Source organism: Loxodonta africana, chromosome 1 (assembly GCF_030014295.1).
Source record: "Loxodonta africana isolate mLoxAfr1 chromosome 1, mLoxAfr1.hap2, whole genome shotgun sequence".
Taxonomy (NCBI): domain Eukaryota; kingdom Metazoa; phylum Chordata; class Mammalia; order Proboscidea; family Elephantidae; genus Loxodonta; species Loxodonta africana.
In genome coordinates, this window is record NC_087342.1 from 174,567,018 (window position 1) to 174,589,630 (window position 22,613).

Genomic DNA, 22,613 nt, shown 5'->3' on the forward strand with positions numbered 1-22,613 from the left:
GGAGCACAACTCTCCTCTGACATACGCGAGGTCACCATGAGTCAGAGTTGCGTCAATGGCAACTGGGGGTGGTGGTGGCAGATCATTATAAATACAGTTTTGACCTCACAGACCCCCAGGAGGGTTTCAGGGACTTCCAGAGATCCACGGATCACACTTTCAAGAGCCCCACCATTAAAGAACCAAAAGAATACATCAGAGAATTTCAATAATCTAGAGAAGATCTAAATATGACATAAAATTCAGAAACCATAAAAATAACTGAGTCAATTATATGAAAATTAAAATTTTCTACATGGGAAAAGCCACCATAGGTAGACTCAAAAGACATATGACAAACTGGGAAATGTTCACTATTTTCACTTTTCTCAGACAAAGGCCTAGTTTCCCCTAATATATAAAGTCCTTACAAAGCATAAAAAGAAGACCAATCACCGAATAAAAAAATGTGCAAAGGATATGAACACACGCTTCTTAGAAAACACAAATGGTACTTAAAACCTACGAAAAGATGTTCTGCCTCCATCATAATGAGGAAAGATGTAAATTAACTGCCATCATTTTTCACTTATCAGATTCACAAAGATCAAAAGTTTGTTAACATGGGATTGTTAAAGGTGTGGGAAACAAGCATGATCATACACTGCAGGTGGGAATATAACCTGATATAACCTCTGTGGAGAGCAACTTGGCTGCATCAGTCAACATTACATATGCCCAGCACTCCACTTCTGGGGAATCAGTCCTACCAATAAATGCACACGTGTACAAAATAAGGTATGCACAAGGTTATTCCTCCAGCGTTATCTGTAACTGCAAAATATCAGAAACTTAAATATCTCTCAGTAGGGGGCTGGTTAAGAAGCGCTGGTGTCCCAGTGGTTAAGTGGTTGGCTGCTAACCCAAAGGTCAGCAGTTTGAATCCACTCAGGACTTCGCAGGAGAAAGACCCGGCAATCTGCTCCTGTAATGATTAACCCAAAAAACGCATTGCCATCAAGTCAATTCTGATTCACAGTGACCCTATAGGACAGAACAGAACTGCCCCATAGGGTTTTCAAGGCTATAATCTTTATGGAAACAGACTGCCACATCTTTCTTCCGAGGAGTAGCTACTGGGTTCAAACAGCCCACCTTTCAGTTAGCAGCTGAGTGTTGAACCACTGCTCCACCAGGGATCTTTCTATAAAGATTACAACCTAGAAAACCCTATGGAGCAGCTCTACCCTGTAACATGTGGTCATTTTAAGTAGAAAAATGAATAGAAAATTGACTCAGTCAACAACAGGGAATTGGTTGAATAAATTAAGGTAAAGGCTGCCTGGAAGATGCCCGAGGGTCAAGGCAGCGATGAGTTTTCATTGAAAGTGGATAGCTAAGTCTAAAACATGAGAACTGCCCAATCCAGATAATTCCAGTGTGGAGCTTATGGCAGACCAGTGTCTCACTGCCAGACACTGTGGCAATAAAGGCCTGACCTCTTGAAACCAAATACTGTCTGGGGCCAAAGGGGCATCCTGTAATAACAATTCCATTTGACTATGACTGAAAATGTACCACAGATCATATGTGACCCACATTTTTATAATTTTCCAACACACACCCACCCCACCAGTTGTGCTTCAGCAAACCACATATAGCCTCTGCAAACAACAGACCTGTTTTGTTTGCCTGAAGTCTACCTGCCTGGCACTGAAGGTATTCGGGATTGTTCACTAAGTAGTTTCATCACCTGGAGCAACTTCACCACTGAAAAGGTCATATTTTGCTCTCTGACCGTGACCTCCACTGACCCATCTTCCAGCATCATCCAATCTTTGGAATCTACAAGCTTCTCCAGTTTACTGCCACTTTCCTGACCTCACTTCCTTCCCCAGCCAACTTGGACTCTACAGTTGGCACTAGAACTATTCTCTCGCCCTCACACACAGCACCCATCCTGGCAGGCCTCTGAGCCTAGGATTTGTCTTCTCTGTCTCACGTCTAGCAAAGTCTGTAATTCAGGAGGTCTGGGGTGGGTCATTATGAGTCTGCATCAACTCCACAGCAAGGGTTTGGTTTGGGTTTTTGGGGGTGGGTCCAGGACTTAGACTTTAGAAAGCTTCCCAGGAGATTCTGATGTAGATTACACTCCAGAAACTCTAATGCTCTGGTGTAACTTTATGCTGATACAAAGTTGACATTCAAAACATTTAACAATTGTTGTGGAGCATTCATATACAGCTTGTGCACATGTAATCTGTTTTAATCACTTTGGAAAACTATTGACTATATGCACATGGTTGAGTATATGCACACCCTAATCCCCTCTCCTAAGTATATGCTCAAAGAAATGTACACACAAGTATCTCAAAAGACATATATGAGAATGTTCACAAAAATACTATTCATTTTAAGTCATTATAAGCCCAACCTGAAAACAATATAAATGTCTATTGATAGTAACAATATAATACATTGAGTCACTAAAGCAAATGGAAGAAATGATGAAGTAAAAGAGCTGAACAGAAGATTTTCAAAGCTAAAAGAACTGAAGAAAAAATTCAAGCCTCAAGTTGCAATACTGAAGGATTCTACAGGAAAAATATTAAATGACACAGGGCATCAAAAGAAGATGGAAGGAATATACGGAGTCACTATACTAGAAAGAATTGGTAGACATTCAGCCATTTCAGGAGGCAGTATGGTACTGAAGGGAGAAGTCCAAGCTCCACTGAAAGCACTGGCGAAAAACAAGGCTCTAGAATTTGAAGGAATACCAACTGAGATGTTTTGACAAATGGATGCAGCACTAGAAGTGCTATACTTGTCTATGCCAAGAAATTTGGAAGACAGCTACCTAGCGAGCTGATTGGAAGAGATCAATGTTTATGCCTATTCCAAAGAAAGGTGATCCAACTGAATGTGGAAATTATTGAACAATATCATCAATATCATATGCAAGTAAAATTTTGCTGAAGACATTCAAAAGCAGCTGCAGCAGTACATCGACAGGGAATTGCCAGAAATTCAAGCTGGATTCAGAAGAGGATGTGGAACCGGGGATATCATAAATGATGTCAGGTGGATTCTGGCTGAAAGCAGAGAATAGCAGAAAGATGTTTACCTGTATTTTATTGACAATGCAAAGGCATTCCAATGTGTGGATCATAACAAATTATGGTAACATTGCAAAGAATGGGAATCCCAGAATACTCAATTGAATTGTGTTCATTAGGAACCTGTACACAGACCAAAAGGCAGTCATTTGAACAGAACAAGGAGATACTGCGTGGTTTAAAGTCAGGAAAGGTGTGCGTCAGGGTTGTATCATTTCACCATACTTATTCAGTCTGTATGCTGAGCAAATAATCTGAGAAGCCAGACTATATGAAGAAGAACATGGCATCAGGACTGGAGGAAGACCTAGTAACAGATGGAACAACCATGCTTGCTGAAAGAGGACTTGAAGCACTTACCAATGAAGATCAAAGACTCCAGCCTTCATTATGGATTATACTTCACCATAAAGAAAACAAAAATTCTCACAACTGGACCAATAAGCAACATTTTGATAAACAGAGAAAAGACTGATGTTGTCAAGCATTTCATTTTACATGGATCCACCCACAATCAACATCCATGGAAGCAGCAGTCAAGAAATCAAACGATGCATTGAATTGGGCAGATCAGCTGCAAAAGACCTCTTTAAAGCATTCAAAAACAAAAACGCCACCTTGAAGTCTAAGGTGCGCCTGACCCAGACCACGGTGTTTTCAATTGTCTCATACGCGTGCAAACCTGGACAATGAATAAAGAAGACCTAATAGGAATCAATTCCTTTCTATTACGGTGTTGGCAAAGAATACTGAATATACCATGTACTGCCAAAAGAATGAACAAATTTGTCTTGGAAGAAGAATGCTCATTAGAAACGAGGACAGCAAGACCTCATCTCACATACTTTGGACATGCTATCAAGAGAGACCAGTCCCTGGAGAAGGACATCGTGCTTGGTAAGGTAGAGGGTCAGCAAAAATGAAGAAGACTTTCAGTGAGGTGGATTGACACAGTGGCTGCAATAATGGGTTCAAATATAACAGTGATTGTGAGGACTGGGCAGTGTTTCTTTCTGTTGTACATAGATGGTCGCCATGAGTCAGAACTGACTCGATGACACCTAACAACAATAACAACATTGACAGTAAATGAATAAACTGGAATATCTGTGTCACTGATTACTATATAGTAATGACAATAAACAAACTACTGTAACAGACTATACAGATCGATCTCACAAACACAATGGCGAACAAAAAAAACCAGAAAAGAGTACTTCTTTAAAATTCTGTTTATATAAATTTAGAATAAGGCAAAACTAACCTATGGCATTAGATGGAAGGTCAGTAGTAAGTTTTGAGGAGGGGTTAGTGATTGGGAGAGGGCATAAGAAAGATTCTGGGGTTACCCAGGCGGTGGTCAACAGGTGTGTTCATGTTATGATAATTCATCAGGTTGTACATAATGATGTGCACTTTTCTGTACACATGTTATATTTCAATTTACCAGTTTTTTTTTTTAAATCTGCATTTAAAAGTATTCAGCAATGCCCTGAGGAGGTGTGGTTGGAATGGATGCCACAGTATGCCCAGTCCATTCTCATGGTGCCTACCAGCTGGATTTCAGCCCTGGGTGCCACTCAATCTATACTGACAAGGAGACTTCTTTACTAAGCAATAGATTATTTACTCAACTGCCTATTGGATGTCTGAACTCAGAATTACCACATGGAGTGCAAGTTAAACAAATTTCAAACAGAACTCGTTTTCTAAGGCCCCAAGGCTGCCTCATCTGGAGTGTAACTGTTTCTGAGTTGAGGACACCATCATTCACACAAAATAGACATCTGGGGTCAGGGGGCATGATGGAGGAAGCTCCAAGGGGTCCCTCCTGCTCCTCCTTCATGCCTGAGGGCTAGGAGATCCCATCAATTCCACCTATCAAAACTGTGCCATTCTTCCTGCCCACATTCCCATCCCCTTGGTCCAGGACCTCATCTTCTCTCTCCTGGGCTCTAACCTAGGTCTTCGCTGGCCTCCTTGCCTCAGCTCCTGCCCCTCCAATGCACCCTCCACTCTGCCAAAGTGGCCTTCCTGATTTGCTCACTCCTTAGCATGACATACACAAATAGTCATGAGGATTGTTGTAAGTTTACCCCTTGCTTCCCTTCTCTTGATCTCACATTTTATACACCAGAAATAATAAAGCACTTAGCAGTCCTCAGACGTGCCATGCTAGTTCACATGGATATATGAAATACATATATGGATTCCGACTCATAGTGACCCCATGTGTTACAGAGTGGGACTATGATCCACATGGTTTTCTTGGCTGTGATCTTTATGGAAGCAGATCACCAGGCCTTTCTTCCGAAGTGCTGCTGCTTGTGGGTTTGAACCACCAACCTTGAGGTTAGTAGTTTGGCACAAACTGTTTGCGACACCCAGAAACCTATATATATATATATGTGTGTGTGTGTGTATTTATATACACGTACATATATTAAAAAAAAACCTAAAACCAAGCCTCTTGCCATGGATTCAATTCTGACTCAAAGCGACCCTACAGGACAGAGTAGAGCTGCCCCATAGAGGGTTTCCAAGGAGTGGCTGGTGGATTCAAACTGCTGACCTTTTGGTTAGCAGCCAAATTCTTAACCACTGCACCACCAGGGCTGAACTGAGCATTCTTTCAGTTCATACTTCCCCTTCCCTGTTACAAAGATAATATATTGATTACTTAAAACTCTACTTCTGCCTTTTGGCTGGCCCTGTAGCACTGTAACACATCAGTCTCTCCCTTCCAAAGATTTGTTTTCCCTCAAACGGTCATCCATGTCCCCAACCAGGACAACAAACCAATAGATACAACACACTGAGCCCACAGCTGAAGAGACACACCAACGGAAAACAAATCACACAGATACGGAAAAATCAGAGGAGAGGAAAAGCAAAGATGATCAGAACTCACAGAAAATGGACCTGTGCAATTTGGGTGCTGGGTGAAGAAAATGGCATTCAGTCCTCCATTTGTATTATTCTGTATAAAGAAGCATTAACTGGAGGTATCCCACTGTGGTTAAAAGTATGAACTCCAGAGCCAGATTGCCACAGGTTGTGAATTTTGGCTCTGCCACTTGCCACCTGTGATCTTGGGCAAGTCACAGTGCCTCCGTTTCCTCATCTGAAAAATGGGTTGCTATGGTTAATGCATGTGAATACTGTAGGTGCATGTAAGAGTTTGCTATTATTATGTTCATAAGCTTAAATTAAAAAAGAAGAGCCCCAAAAAGCTTCACGAATTGGAAAAAAAACTACCAAAATCCAGATATGGGTCAGTCACAAACTCCATATTCCAATTCTGAAATTTTAAACCATGTCTCCCCTTCCCCTAAGATACCTCAGGGATCCAGGTTCTTAGATCCTCACACTGACATCTGAATCCCAGTTTCCTCAATTCCCTCTCATGCAGGGCTTAGGCTGTAATATTTACGGAACTTCAACATGGTTTCAGGACAAGTCCTGGAACAGCTTTTTAATTCTTCTCAGATGTCCTGCTTAAAGGTGATTAGGATAGTGCTTCCTTACCCTAGAAATGACTAATTCAAAATGAGAGATTATCAGGATTCCCTACTGTGATGGTTAGGGTTGTATGTCGTCTTGGCTGGGCCATGATTCTCAGTGGTTTGGCAGTTATGATGTAGTCTGGCAGCTATGTAATGATGTAATCACCGCCATGATGAGATCTGCTATGAGCAGCCAACCTGACGAAAGGGAGTTTCCTTGGGGGTGTGACCTGCATTCAATAAATGTGGACTTTCTGGCAAAGCTCGCTGGCTTTTGCTCATTCTGGATCCTGTAGCTGGCTCGTGTTCATCTGACCTCTGGTTCTTGAGACTTGAGCTAGTAGCTTACCTGCCAGTCTTGCAATTCGTCAGCCTATGCAGCTACATGAATCAGGAGAAGCCTTGAGCCTGACCCATGGACTTGGGACTTTTCAGCCTCTATAACCACATGAGCCATTTCTTTGATTAAAAAATCTCTCTCTCTCTCTCCCTATATACATGCTTCACTGTTTTGTTTCTCCAGAGAACCCAGCCTCAGACACTGACATAATACTTTCTTCACTGAGTTTCCTTAAGAGAAGACTGAATAATAACACATAGTAACCTCCCTTTCTATTAATAAAGAGACCAATTAGAATAAATACTGGAGAAAAACTGGGGTATCATGTGCTGAACAAGGAGTCCTGGTAGTGCATGGTTAAGCGCTCAGCTGCCATAACTGAAAAATTGGTAGCTCTGCAGGAGAAAAAACCTGGTGATATGCTTCCATAAAGATTATATAGCCTAGGAAATCCTACAGGGCAATTCTACTCTATCCTACAGGGTTGGAATGAGTTCGAATCAACTCAGCAGCACACAACAACAACATGTTTTGGCCAAACTTTTTACCTTCTATTGTAAGCATGGGCTTGTTACCCTTTTCCTTCATGTAAGCTGCTTTCACAAGTCAACCCCTCCCACCCACATGGGGACTCAAGTAGCAATAATAGCCATGATTTATTGAAACTTACTGAAAATGATAAGGCTTTTGCATACATTTTTGTGGTAGACTAAGAGTTGTCCTCCCAGTCTATTCTCCCCTTCTTCCACCATGGCGAGCTCCATTTGCCCAGTGGATTAGGGCAACAGGAGCAACTGCTCCAGGTGCAGAAAGGGAGCCCCATGCTATGGACAAGAGAGCTGCCCCATCTGCTTGGGTCCCTGGAGGACCCTGTGGAACAGAACCTGTCAACCTGCTCTGGATAGTTACTGGTAGGAGACAAACTTCCAATTGAGAAATCTTTTTGTTACAGCACCTTAGCCAAACACCATCTAATATAACTGTCTTTGTTAATCCCTAAAATACAAGGGGAAAGAATGGTATTTGTATCTCCTACCTTGTAGGGTTATTGTGAGGACGGCATGAGAGACCTAATGTGAAGTCCTTATAATAAACATTTGCCACAATGTTACTACTCCCACTTTACAGATGAGGAAATGGTGAGTAACTTCCTCAAGCTATTAAGTAGTAGAGCCTGGCTTGGAATCCAGACATCCAACCTCAGAGTTTACCTTTTAATCCACATGCTATTTTGCTCCCAGAAGGGTAAAATAAAATAATGCATAAAGGGCCTGGTAGAGTCCTGCGGTTGGTACCTAATTGTGCTCAGGGAGCATCACGGTGGAGGGTGTGGGATGTGGAGGCCAATGGACCTGTCATCCAGTCTTGCTCTGCAGTTGCTCGAGTTGTGACTCAGGCAGAAGCCTCGGTTTCTTCATCTGTAAATTGAGACTGTCACAGGGCTATGGTGAAGATTAAAGGAGGTAATGTGTTCAGAGAGCTTATGACGGAGCCAGGCTCCACTTAGTGTTCAGTAATGCAGGTACCAGGGGAACAGGGCTGAGTGGGGCCTCTTGCCTCTCCTCCACCTGCTCAAACTGCCTCCTTTTTGCAGACGCTGAAAAGCATAACCTACATTTCTGCAAGCACCACATCATTTCTTCACTACAAGCCTGAGAGGTAGGTAGGGCAGGGACTATTATCATTCCCATTTTATGGATAGGACACTGAGGCTCAAATTAGTCCCAGCGTCACCATAGAAGCTAAGTGGCAGGTCAGGATTCAGAATTAGCTCCATATCTCTATGAGGTCATGCTCTATGCCCCTCACCCAGATGCCTCACCTCCCAAAACACTCTGAGTCAGAAGAATTCCTTAAATGAGTGAAAGAATGGATGGATGGATGAATTAAAAAAAAAAAATCCATTTAGCCAATGAAAAGAGAGTGCCAGATGTACAAAGGTAACCTACCTGAGTTAAAGCTAAAACTCTAGGTTGTGGTAGCTGTGAGGGCTTGGTCTTACGAGCCTCAGTTTTCCCATCATTAAAACAAGGATTTTAGCACCTTCTGTGCAGGGTCCTTGTGGGTTGTAAAGGAAGCACTGTGTGAAATCACTCCTTACAGTGTACCTGGCACTTACTAGGTCTCTATAACCGGCAACAAATTTTTACTAACAGTTGCTCCCCACGGCCACAGTGAGAGAGACCCTATGGCGGGACGTGGCAGGGCGGGGCAGCAGTCGCCTGGAGAAGTGAAAAAGGAGCGGGTTTGGCGGATTAGAAAAACGAGCCGCCAGTAACAGGCACTAGTCTACTCGTATGACCCGACCCCTCCAACGGGGTCTTCTGACGCCGGCTTCCGCGAGACACGTTCCCGGACCTACTTGCCCGGCAGCAGACGCGTCTTGCTGGCCGCGCACCCACTCTTCCCAAAGGGAGCGCCAGCGACCCCTTTCTACCTGTGGGATTCCCGCCCCCAGGGAGACCAAGTCCAGCCCGGGGCCAGGAATTTGGACGCCGGTCTCCAGACTTCTCTGGGAAAGAAAGAGGTGTAGATGTTTTAGGATTCCGAGTGCAACGCTAAAACCCCACTGCAGAGGAAAGAAACGGGGTGCAGGACACCCTACCGGCGCCTCCACCCACGAGGCTCCCGCTCCCACTCCCCCTCCCCCCAAATGCCTACCTGCCAAAGTGCCCCACGCGGTCAAAAATCAGCTCGAAGTTGCCGGGCTCCATGGTGCCGCCGCGCACTCTGCTCGGAGCTGGGACACGCCGAGCTCCCCCAGCGCCTGGGCAGCGGGCACCGTGCCCCGCCCCGCCCCGCGCGGAGGGTGCCCAGCTGCCGCGAACCACCCTGTCCCGCCGGCCCGCGCCTGGGGGTGCCCGCCCGCCCGCCGGGGACCTCTGCCTCCCCGCGCGTCAAGGCGCTCAGGCTGCGCGCGGGACTAGACTCTGTTTCTCCCGGCGTTGCTGTCTCTCCTTGTCCACGTCTCCTGTGGTCTCTTGCCCGGGGTGCTTTGGTTCTCGGAGACCGCGTCACACCCATGCCCTTACTCCCAGCTCTGCTATTTCCCGCACCTTCCTTGCGGGCCCCATTCCGGCCTTTGACACTCACTGTGCCCGCATGGTAGCCACGCTCAAACGAAGTCCCAGCGCTGCATGTGCTGTCAGAAAACGTTGTTACCCGACATCCCAAGCTGGAATGGAGAGGCCCGGCACAGTCTGGGGGCCATAAGAGCATAGCATCTTCAGAATGGACATACCTTAAAAACATAACTTTCACGCTTAAAAATCTGCCGGAGTACTTGCTTTTAAATGTACATTTCTGGACTCCATTTCTGGTAATTCAGCCTGCCTGGGATGAGGCCCAGGAATCTGATTTTTTAATACACCGATCAGGTCGTTCAATGGGTCAAAACTCTGAAATGGGCTGAGGTTTGGCATGTGCCCAACCCAGGCAAGGGGTAACCTTCCCACTGTACTGCAGCAGGTGAAAGAACTGTGAAGAAAGGTCCAATGGCTGGTGCATAGAGCCAACAGAAAAGGCCTGTCCCTGGCTCTGTCCAGAGAAAGGGTGCTGTCCTACAGTGGGTCTAGCTGTCATGGACCCTGCTGTCAGTCTGTCTCTGCTCTAAATGACTGTTAGACTGTGAGCTCTGAGAGGACAGGAATGCAGTCTCTTGGTCACCTCCTCTGTCCCAGTCCCTTCGTGCATGCTATTCTCTCTGCACTTTACCTCGTCCTAAAATCTGAGAGTCAACACAATTTCTCAACCCTTTGAAGGCTTCTCAAATTTGAGGGTCAAGAACAGAGCATAAAGAGTGGATTCTGGTGACCCTGAGAAGTGGCAGGATCTTGAAGGGCTCTGTTACGGATTTTACTTTAACCAAAAAATGAAGAGAACCCCCTGGATGGAGTTTAAGCAACTTTTTTGTGCTTTTTTACTTGACAAGAACAAACTTGTGCTGGAATAAGATTTGAAAAAAGGAAGGAAAGCTTATCTCCCAAAGTACTTTCCTTATCTACTTGTCACAGAGCCTAAAAGCCATTAAAAATTTACTTGTTATGGGCTGAACTCTGTCCTCCCAAAACATGTGTCATCTTGGCTATGCCCTGATTCCCAATATTGTGTGGTTGTCTGCCATTTTGTGATCTGATGTAATTATCCTATGTGTTGTAAATCCTAACCTCTATGATGTTAATGAGGCAGGATTACAGGCAGTTATGTTAAGGAGGCAGTACTCAATCTATAGAATTAGGTTGTATCTTCAATCCACCTCTTTTGAAATATAAAAGAGAGTTGAGCAGAGAGGAGAGGGACCTCCTACTACCAAGAAAGTACAGCTGAGAGTGTAGCACGTTCTTTGGACCCAGGGTCCTTGTGCTGAGAAAAACCCAGGCTCACATATTTAAGTAGACATAATAAAAATTCTGCATAAAGTCTTTGAGAAAATTTAAGAGAAGAAAATAACTCTTAAATCATTCTTTGAAACTAGCTATCATGGATTGAATGTGTCCCCCCAAAATATGTGTCAACTTGGTTAAGCCATGATTCTCAGTATTGTGTGATTGTCTTCTATTTTGTCATCTGATGTGATTTTCCCATGTGCTGTAAATCCTATCTTTATGATTTTAATAAGACAGGATTAGAGGCAGTTATGTTAATGAGGCAGGACTCAATCTCCAAGATTAGATTATATTTCGAGTCAATCTTTTTTGAGGTATAAAAGAGAGAAGTGAGCAGAGAGATGGGGGACCACATTACCACCAAGAAGAAAGAGCCAGGATGGTGCATCCTTTGGACACAGGGTCCCTGCACTGAGAAGCTCCTAGATTGATGACAAGGACCATTCCCCAGAGCTGACAGAGAGAAAGCCTTCCCCTGAAGCTGGCACCCTGAATTCAGACTTCTGGCTTACTAGACTCTGAGAGAATAAATTTCTGTTTGTTAAAGCCATCCACTTTATTTTTGTTATGATATTTCTGTTACGGCAGCACTAGATAACTGAGACACCAGCATTACCTTGATACTAAAACCAAGCAAAGACAATGTGAGAAAACTACAGGCCAATATCCCTCATGACCACAGACATAAAATTTCTTAATAAAATTTTAGCAAATTGAATCTATCTGAATATAAAAAGGATAATAATCCAAAAGTGCAGGGTTGACTTGACATCCAAAAACATAATCAATATAATGCACTATAACAACAGACTAAAAAGAAAAATTGTATGATCATCAATAGATGCAGAAAAAAAAAAATTGAGAAAATCCAGCACCCTTTCATGATAAAAAACACTCAGCAAACTAGGAATAGAAGGGAAGTTCCTCAACCTAATAAGGTCATCTATGAAAAACCAACAATTAACATTACACTTAATGGTGAAAAACTACATACTTTTCCTCTAAGATCAAGAAAAAGAAAAGGATAATCTCTCTTGCCTCTTCTATTCCACTTTGCACTAGAGGTTCTAGCCAGTGCAATAAGGCAAGAAAAACAAATAAAAGGCATCCAGACTGGGAAGGAAGAAGTAAAACTCTTTCTTCATCAGTGACATGATTATCTATATAGAAAATCTGATAGTCTACAAAAAAGCAACAAGAACAAGGGAGTTTAGCAAAGTTGCAGGATATCACATTAATATGCAACAATCAGTTACACTTCTTTATACTACCCATGAACAATCAGAATTGAAAATTTTTAAACACTATATTCAAGATCATCAAAAATATAAAATATTCAGGGAGGCAGAGCCAAGATAGCAGAATAGACAGATGCTTCCGGCGAGCCCTCTTACAACAAAGACCTGAAAAAACAAGTGAAACGAGTATATTTATGACAAGCTAGGAGCCGTGAACATCAAAGGCAAGCTGAGAAAACAAACTAAGGGGCAGGGGGAGGAAGAGACAGTCCAGAAGCAGAGAGGAGTTACCGGACCTGAATCGAGGGGAGCCCTCAGGCACCATTCCCGGGAGGTGCAGCGGCAGGCTAGTACTAGCATTCAGCCACAGTTTCCTCAGGGAGAAGCAGCCAGCCACATAGCCTACTCACACCCCCCGGAGCCAGAGAAGAATGGCCCCTTTGACAAAAGCGAGGTACTTGCGTATATTTTACCACGATCCATCCCCAAGTTGGCTTCAGCGGCTGATTTCCCTGGGCCTGAGATAGGCCCTGTTGAGCACCTAGAGCCACACTACTGGCCTTGGAAAAGGAATAAATTTTCAATTAGGGGAAAAGATAATTTGCCAGCTCCACTAACCGAGGGAGCTCAGGACAGAAGCAGCTCCTGTCCAGGCATAAAAGGTCTGTGGACTTTGAGTAACTTTCCTCTCTGCATGGACATGTGTGGGCGTATTTCAGGAGAATAGGCCCTTGTTGACAGACTCCAACCGTTTCAGCTGTGCGGCAGAGAGGTGGGTGTTTGATGTTTGACATTGCTTTGCCTATTAAACACGGTCTTCACCTACCCATATCAGGTGCCTAAGGACTGATGGCTCCACTCAGGTCACCCAGCCATCTGTGACAGGGGTCCAGGGATAACTGGTACCTCCCAGTCCTTACAATAAAAATATTGGATGCCCATGGCCCATCTGCAGAACACACCCACCTGTACACTCTGGGGAGCTGGGACACACTTTCCTCAGAGACACTTTGGGGATGATTCTCAGACCCCTGCCTTGTTCAGAGTGTGACCCTCTGCTGCAATCAGATATCGGTACCTACACCAATCGCCTCTGCCCCTCTAAGACTGTAGGACAGAGCCTGTACAACACACTGGACGATCAGCTACCTGGACACCCAAGCCGCATTCATACAAGAAAAGTGAATGCACTCCTAGACTGATATACCTGATAACAGCTCTAGCCATCTGGGGACAGAATATCAGAGCTCCAAAGGTGAAAATAATCAAGCAAGCTCACTCAAACAACCAATTTGGGCATATCAGAACAAAACAAAGCAAGAAGCTACAACACAGTAAGCAAACATAAAATAAACTAATAGAATAACTTATAGATGGCTCAGAGAAAACAGTCAATATCAAGTCACATAAAGAAACAGACCATGATTGCCTCAACAAGCACTCAAAACAAAGAACAAGGGATCTTCTAGATGACAGTGCCTTCCTGGAATTACCAGAGGCAGACTACGAAAGATTAAAATACAGAACCCTTCAAGACATCAGGAAGGAAATGAGGAAATATGCAGAACAAGCCAAGGAACACAGAGATAAAGCAACTGAAGAAACAAAAAAGACTGTTCAGGAAAATAATAAAAAATTTAATAAGCTGGAAAAATCCATAGAAATACAGCAATCAGAGATTTAGTAAACCCAACACAACCCACTGCCGTCAAGTCAATTCTGACTCATAGCAACCCTATAGGACAGAGTAGAACTCCCCCATAGAGTTTCCAAGGAGTGCCTGGTGGATTCGAACTGCTGACCTCTTGGTTAGCAGCCATAGAGCTTAACGAGTACACCACCAGAAATTCAGAAGATTAACAATAAAATTACTGAAGTAGACAACTCAACAGAAGGTCAGAGGAGCAGAATTGACCAAGTGGAAGGCAGAACATCTGAACTTGAAGATAAAGCACTTAGCGCTAACATATTTGAAGAAAACTTAGATAAAAGAATTTTTTTAAATGAAGAAACTTTAAGAATCATGTGGGACTCAATCAAGAGAAATAACCTAGGAGCAATTGGAGTACCAGAACAGGGAGGGATAACAGAAAATACAGAGAGAATTGTTCAAAATTTGTTGGCAGATAACTTCCCTGATATCGTAAAAGATGAGAAGATATCGACCCAAGATGCTCATCAAACTTAACATAAGGTAGATTTTAAAAGAAAGTCACCAAGACATATTATAATCAAACTTGCCAAAACCAAAGATAAAGAGAGAATTTTAAGAGCAGCTAGGGATAAATGAAAAGTCACCTACAAAGGAGAGTCTATAAGAGTAAGCTTGGACTACTCTGCAGAAACCCTGCAGGCAAGAAGGCAATGGGATGACTTATATAGAAAATTGAAAGGAAAAAAATTACCAGCTAAGAATCTTATATCCAGCAAAACTGTCTCTCAAATATGAAGGTGAAATTAGGACATTTCCAGATAAACACAAGTTTAGGGAATTTGTAAAAACCAAACCAAAACTATAAGAAATACTAAAGGGAGTTCTTTGGTTAGAAAATCAATAATATCAGGTATTTTTTAAATTATCAACCCTAGACTAGAACACTGGGCAGAGCAATTAGAAGAAAACCCAGACAGGGAAATCACACACAAAAAAATCAAGATAAAAAAGCTCAAAATAGGGAAACAGCTATGTTATTATGTAAAAGAAGACAACATTAAAACAATAAAGGGGGACTAAGAGATGTAGTCATAGTTCTTCCACATGGAGAGGAAGATAAGGTGATACAAAGAAATAAAAGTTAGGTTAAAATTTAGGAAAATAGGGGTAAATAATAAGGTAACCACAAAGGAGATAAACTATCCCACACATCAAAAGAAAATACAGGAAAAAAATAGAGACTCAGCAGAAACAAAATCAACAACAATGAATATGAGGAAAAGACAATGTATAAAGATAATCTACTCAGCATATAAAATTAAGTGGGAAAAAGAAACTGTCAACAACACACAAAAAAAGACATCAAAATGATAGCACTAAATTCATACCTATCCATAATTATGCTGAATGTAAATGGGCTAAATGCATCAATAAAGAGACAAGAGAGTGGCAGAATGGATTAAAAAACACGATCTATCTATTTTTTTTTTTTAAATCTATATGCTACCTACAAGGGACACACCTTAAACACAGAGACAAAAACAAACTAAAACTCAAAGGATAGGAAAAAATATATCAAGCAAACAACAATCAAAAAAGAGCAGGAGTGGCAATATTAATTTTTGACAAAAGAGACTTTAAAGTTAAATCCACTATAAAGGATAAAGAAGGACACTATATAATGATTAAAGGGACAATAAACAAAGAAGATATTAAATATTTATACACCTAATGACAGCGCTGCAAGATACATAAAACAAACTCTAGCAGCATTGAAAAGTGGGATAGGCAGCTCCACAATAATAGTAGGAGACTTTAACACACCACTTTCGGTGAAGGACAGGACATCCAGAAAGGAGCTCAACAGACATGGAAGATCTAAATGCCACAGTAAACCAACTTAACCTGATAGACGTGTACAGAACACTCCACCCAATAGCAGCCAATTATACTTTCTTTTCTAGTGCGCATGGAACGTTCTCTAGAATAGACCACATATTAGGTCATAAAGCAAGCCTTAGCAGAATCCAAAACATTGAAATATTACAAAGCATCTTCTCTGACCATAAGGCCATAAAAGTGGAAATCAATAACAGAAAAAGCAGGGAAAAGAAATCGAACACTTGGAAACTGAACAATACCCTGCTCAAAAAAGACTGGACTATAGAAGACATTAAGGATGGAATAAAGAAATTCACAGAATCCAATGAGAATGAAAATACTTCCTATCAGAACCTTTGGGACAGAGCAAAAACAGTGCTCAGAGGCCAATTTATTTCAATAAATGCACACATCCAAAAAGAAGAAAGGGCCAAAATCAAAGAATTATCCCTGCAACTTGAACAAATAGAAAGAGAGCAACAAAAGAAACCCTCAATCACCAGAAGAAAACAATAAAAAGTAGGGCAGAACTAAATGAAATAGAAAACAGAAAAACAATTGAAAGAATTAATAAGACCAAAAGCTGGTTCTTTGAAAAAATCAACAAAATTGGTAAAGCACTGGCCAGACTGACAAAAGAAAAACAGGAGAAGAAGCAAATAACCCGAATATGAAATGAGGTGGGTTATATTACAACAGGCTCAACTGAAATTTAAAGATTCATATCAGATTACTATGAAAAATTATACTCTAACAAATTTGAAAACGTAGAAGAAATGGACGAGTTCCTGGAAATATACTACCTACCTAAACTAACAGAAGCAGAGGTAGAACAACTAAATAGAGCCATAACAAAAGAAGAGATTGAAAAGGTAATCAAAAAACTCCCAATAAAAAAAAGCTCTGGTCTGGACGGCTTCACTGCAGAGTTCTACCAAACTTTCAGAGAAGAGTTAAAACCACTACTACTAAAGGTATTTCAGAGCATAGAAAAGGACGGAATACTCCCAAACATATTCTACGAAGCCACCATACCCTTGATACCAAAATCAGGAAAAGACACCACAAAGAAAAGGAAAATTACAGACTTATATCCCGCATGAACTTAGATGCAAAAATCCTAAACAAAATTCTAGCCAATAGAATTCAATAACATATCAAAAAAATAATTCACCATGACCAAGTGGGATTCATACCAGGTATGCAGAGGATGGGTCAACATTAGAAAAACTATTAATATAATCCATCATATAAATAAAACAAAAGACAAGAATCACATGATTTTATCAAAGATGCAGAAAAGACATTTGACAAAGTTCAACACCCATTCACGATAAACACTCTCAGCAAAATAAGAATAGGAGGAAAATTCCTCAACATAATAAAAGGCATTTATACACAGCCAATAGCCAACATCATCCTAAATGGAGAAAGCCTGAAAACATTCCTCTTGAGATCGGGAACCAGACAAGGATGCCCTTTATCACCGCTCTCATTCAACATTGTGCTGGAGATCCTAGCCAGAGCAATCAGGCTAGATAAAGAAATAAAGGGCATCTGGAGTGACAAGGAAGAAGTAAAAGTATCTCTATTTGCAGATGACATGATCTTATACACAGAAAACCCTAAGGAATCCTCAAGGAAAACTACTGAAACTAATAGAAGCGTTCCGCAGAGTATCGGGAGTCAAGATAAACATACAAAAATCAGTTGGATTCCTCTACACCAACAAAAAGAACATTGAAGAGGAAATGACCAAATGAATACCATTTACAGTAGCCCCCAAGAAGATAAAATACTTAGGAATAAATCTTACCAGAGATGTAAAGGACTTATACAAAGAAAACTGCAAAACAATTCTGCAAGAAACCAAGAGACCGAAGTGGAAAATCATACCTTCTTAATGGCTAGGAAGACTTAACATCATAAAAATGTCTATTCTACCAAAAGCGAAGTATACATTTAATGCAATTCCGATCCAAATTCCAATGACATTCTTTAATGAGATAGAGAAACAAATCACCAACTTCATATGGAAGGGAAAGAGGCCCTTGATAAGTAAAGCATTACTGAAAAAGAAGAACAAAGTGGAAGGCCTTACTCCACCTGATTTTAGAACCTATTATACCACCACAGTAGTCAAAGCAGCCTGGTATTGGTACAACAACAGATGCATAGACCAATGGAACAGAATTGAGAATCCAGACATAAATCCATCCACATATGAGCAGTTGATATTTGACAAAGGCCCCAAAGCAGTTAAACGGGGAAAAGACAGTCTTTTTAAGAAATGGTGAATGGGGTATTCACTAATTAGATAGTTTTTGGGTAAGAACTACTTTAGGTGACGAGAAAGACAACACACAATACGGGTGAGGTCAGCACAACTGGACTAAACTAAAAGCAAAGACATTTCCTGAATAAACTGAATGCTTCGAAGGCTAGTGTAGCAGGGGCGGGGGTTTGGGGACCATGGTTTCAGGGGACATCTAAGTCAATTGGCGTAATAAAACCTATTAAGAAAACATTCTGCATCCCATTTTGGAGAGTGGTGTCTGGGGACTTAAACACTAGCAAGTGGCCATTTAAAATGCATCAATTGGTCTCAACCCACCTGCATCAAAGGAGAATGAAGAACACCAAGGACACAAGGTAATTACAAGCCCAAGAAACAGAAAGGGCCACATAAACCAGAGACTGCATCAGCCTGAGACCAGAAGAGCTAGATGGTACCTGGCTACAACCGATGACTGCCCTGACAGGGAACACAAGAGAGAACCCCTGAGGGAGCAGGAGAGCAGTGGGATGCAGACCCCAAATTCTCGTAAAAAGACCGGAGTTAATGGTCTGACTGAGACTGGAAGGACCCCGGTGATCTTGGCCCCCAGACCTTCTGCTGGCCCAGGACAGGAACCATTCCAAAAGCCAACACTTCAAACATGGATTGGACTGGACAATGGGTTGGAGAGGGTTGTTGGCAAGGAGTGAGCTTCTTGGATCAGGTGGTCACTTAAGACTATATTGGCATCTCCTGCCTGGAGGGGAGTTTAGAAGGTGGAGGGGGTTAGAAGCTGGTGAAATAGACACGAAAAGAGAGAGTGGAGGGAGGGAGCGGGCTGTATCATTAGGTGGAGAGCAATTGGGAGTATGTAGCAAGGTGTAGTCATCAATTCTTCCTTTTGCTTTAGCTGCTCGACACTCAAGAACAAGTTTCAGAGTCTCCTCTGATATCCGTCTTAGTCTTTTCTTTCCTTCCTGTCTTTTCAGCGACCCATTGCTTTCTTCATGTATGATGTCCTTCATGTCATTCCACAACTTGTCTGGTCTTCGGTCAGCTAAAAGCAAAAGGAAGAATTGATGAAGTAAAAGAACTGAACAGAAGATTTCAAAGGGCCTCTGGAGAAGACAAAGTAAAGTATTATAATGACATTTGCAAAGAGCTGGAAATGGAAAACCAAAAGGGAAGAACATGCTTGGCATTTCTCAAGCTGAAAGAACTGAAGAAAAAATTCAAGCCTCAAGTTGCAATAGTGAAGGATTCCATGGGGAAAATATTAAATGACGCAGGAAGCATCAAAAGAAGGTGGAAGGAATACACAGAGTCATTATACCAAAAAGCATTAGTCAATATTCAACCATTTCAAGAGGTGGCATATGATCAGGAACCGATGGTACTGAAGGAAGAAATCCAAGCTGCTCTGAGGGCACTGGCGAAAAACAAGGCTCCAGGAATTGATGGAATATCAATTGAGATGTTTCAACAAACAGATGCAGCACTGGAGGTGCTCACTCATCTATGCCAAGAAATATGGAAGACAGCTTCCCGGCCAACTGACTGGAAGAGATCCATATTTATGCCTATTCCCAAGGAAGGTGATCCAACAGAATGCAGAAATTATAAAATATCATTAATATCACATGAAAGCAAAATTTTGCTGAAGGTCATTCAAAAATGGCTGCGGCAGTATATCAACAGGGAACTGCCAGAAATTCAGGCCGGTTTCAGAAGAGGATGTGGAAGCAGGGATATCATTGCTGATGTCAGATGGATCCTGGCTGAAAGCAGAGAATACCAGAAGGATGTTTACCTGTGTTTTACTATGAAAAGGTATTCGACTGTGTGGTTCATAACAAACTATGGATAACATTGCATAGAATGAGAATTCCAGAACACTTAATTGTGCTCATGAGGAACCTTTACATAGATCAAGAGGCAGTTGTTCGGACAGAACAAGGGGATGCTGATTGGTTTAAACTCAGGAAAGGTGTGCGTCAGGGTTGTATTCTTTCACCATACCTATTTAATCTGTATGCTGAACAAATATGAGAAGCTGGACTCTATGAAGAAGGACAGGGCATCAGGATTGGAGGAAGACTCATTAACAACCTGCGTTATGCAGATGACACAACCTTGCTTGCTGAAAGTGAAGAGGACTTGAAGCACTTACTAATGAAGATCAAAGACCACAGCCTTCAGTATGGATTGCACTTCAACATAAAGAAAACAAAAATCCTCACAACTGGGCCAATGAGCAACATCATGATAAATGGAGAAAAGATTGAAGTTGTCAAGGATTTCATTTTCCTTGGATCCATAATCAACAGCCATGGAAGCAGCCATCAAGAAATCAAAAGACACACTGCATTGGGTAAATCTGCTGCAAAGGACCTCTTCAAAGTGTTGAAGAACAAAGATGTCACCCTGAAGACTAAGGTGTGCCAGACCCAAGCCATGGTATTTTCAATCACATCATATGCATGTGAAAGCTGAATAATGAATAAGGAAGACTGAAGAAGAGTTGACGCCTTTGAATTGTGGTGTCGGAGAAGAATATTGAATAAACCATGGATTGCCAAAAGAACGAACAAATCTGTGTTGGAAGAAGTGTGGCCAGAATGCTCCTTAGAGGCAAGGATGGCAAGACTGCGTCTTACATACTTTGGACATGTTGTCAGGAGGGATAAGTCCCTGGAGAAGGACATCATGCTTGGCAGAGTACAGGGTTGGCGGAAAAGAGGAAGACCCTCAGTGAGGTGAATTGACACAGTGGCTGCAACAATGAGCTCAAGCATAACTATGATTCTAAGGATGGCACAAGACTGGGAAGCATTTCGTTCTGTTATGCATAGAGTCGCTATGAGTTGGAACTGACTCGACGGCACATAACAACAACAACAACAACAGCAAGGTGTATATAAGTATTTGCATGAGAGACTAACTTGATTTGTAAACTTTCACTTAAAGCACAATAAAAATTTTAAAAAAAGAAAATGAGAAAAGTATATAAAATATTCAGTGATATATCTGACAAAAGATGTGCAAGACCTATACACTGTAAACTATGAATTTTTAAAAAGTTAAATAAACAGAAAGGAATACCGTAGATGAGTGGACTCAGTATTGTCAAGATATCTTGTATGAAAAAACAGATCCCATCAATATGATGCCTACAAGAGGCACACCTTAGAAATAAAGACACAAATATATTAAAAATCAAAGAATGGAAAAAATATTTCAAGCAAAGCAACCAAAAAAGAGCAGGAGAGGTAATACTAACAGATACAATAAACTTTAAAACAAAATCCACCATAAAAGACAAGGAAGGACGTTTAAAACAATTAAAGGGACAATCCACCATGAGGACATAGCCATAATAAATATCTACACACCCAATAACAGTGCTCCAAAATACATAAAACAAACTCTAGCAGCATTGAAAAGAGAAATTGACAGTTCTACAATAATAGTAGGAGACTTCAACACACCACTCTCGGTATAGGACAGAATATTCCGAAAGAAACTCATCAAACGTACAGAAAGGCTAAAGGCTACAATCAACCAACTTGACCTCATAGACACATATAGAACATTCCACCCAACAGTAGCAAAGGACACATTCTTTTCCAACACACATGGAACTTTCTTCAGAATAAACTACATCTTAGCCCACAAAGCAATCCTCAGCAAAATCCAAAACATCAAGATATTACAGAACATCTCTGATCACAACAACATAAAAGTAGAAGTTAATAACGGTATGAGCAAGGGGGGAAAAATCAAATACATGGAAACTGAATAACAGCTTGCTTAAAAGCAACTGGGTAATAGAAGAAATCAAAGGTGGAATAAAAAAAATTCTTAGAATTAAACAAGAATGAAAACACATCATACCAAAACCTTTGGGACACAACAAAAGCAGTGCTTAGAGGCAAATGTTTAGCGATAGGGGTACACATCAAAAAAGAAGAAAGGGACAAAATCAAAACATTAGCTATACAACTCAAATGAATAGAAAGCAAAAGCAAACAAAGCCTATAGCCATTGGAAAAAGGAAATAATAAAGATCGAAGCAGAAATAAATGTAATAGAGAATAGAAAAACCATAGGAAAAAAACAACAAAACCAAAAGTTCCTTCTTTGAAAGGATCAACAAAATCGACAAATCTTTGGCCAGACTAACAGAAGAGGATCCAAATAACCCAAATAAGAAATGAAAAGGATCATAACAGA

The 22,613-nt window shown here is 41.5% G+C and overlaps 1 protein-coding gene across 1 annotated transcript in view; it reads right to left on the reverse strand.

The window, feature by feature from the left end:
• SLC22A16 (solute carrier family 22 member 16) overlaps nucleotides 1-9,690 on the reverse strand; it is a 51,994-nt gene extending 42,304 nt beyond the window's left edge. The window contains exon 1 of the mRNA XM_064289732.1: nucleotides 9,606-9,690. Within this exon, the coding sequence (XP_064145802.1) occupies nucleotides 9,606-9,658 (53 nt within the window). The 5' untranslated portion in view covers nucleotides 9,659-9,690. The remainder of the gene's footprint in view (nucleotides 1-9,605) is intronic.
• Nucleotides 9,691-22,613: the final 12,923 nt, after the last annotated feature.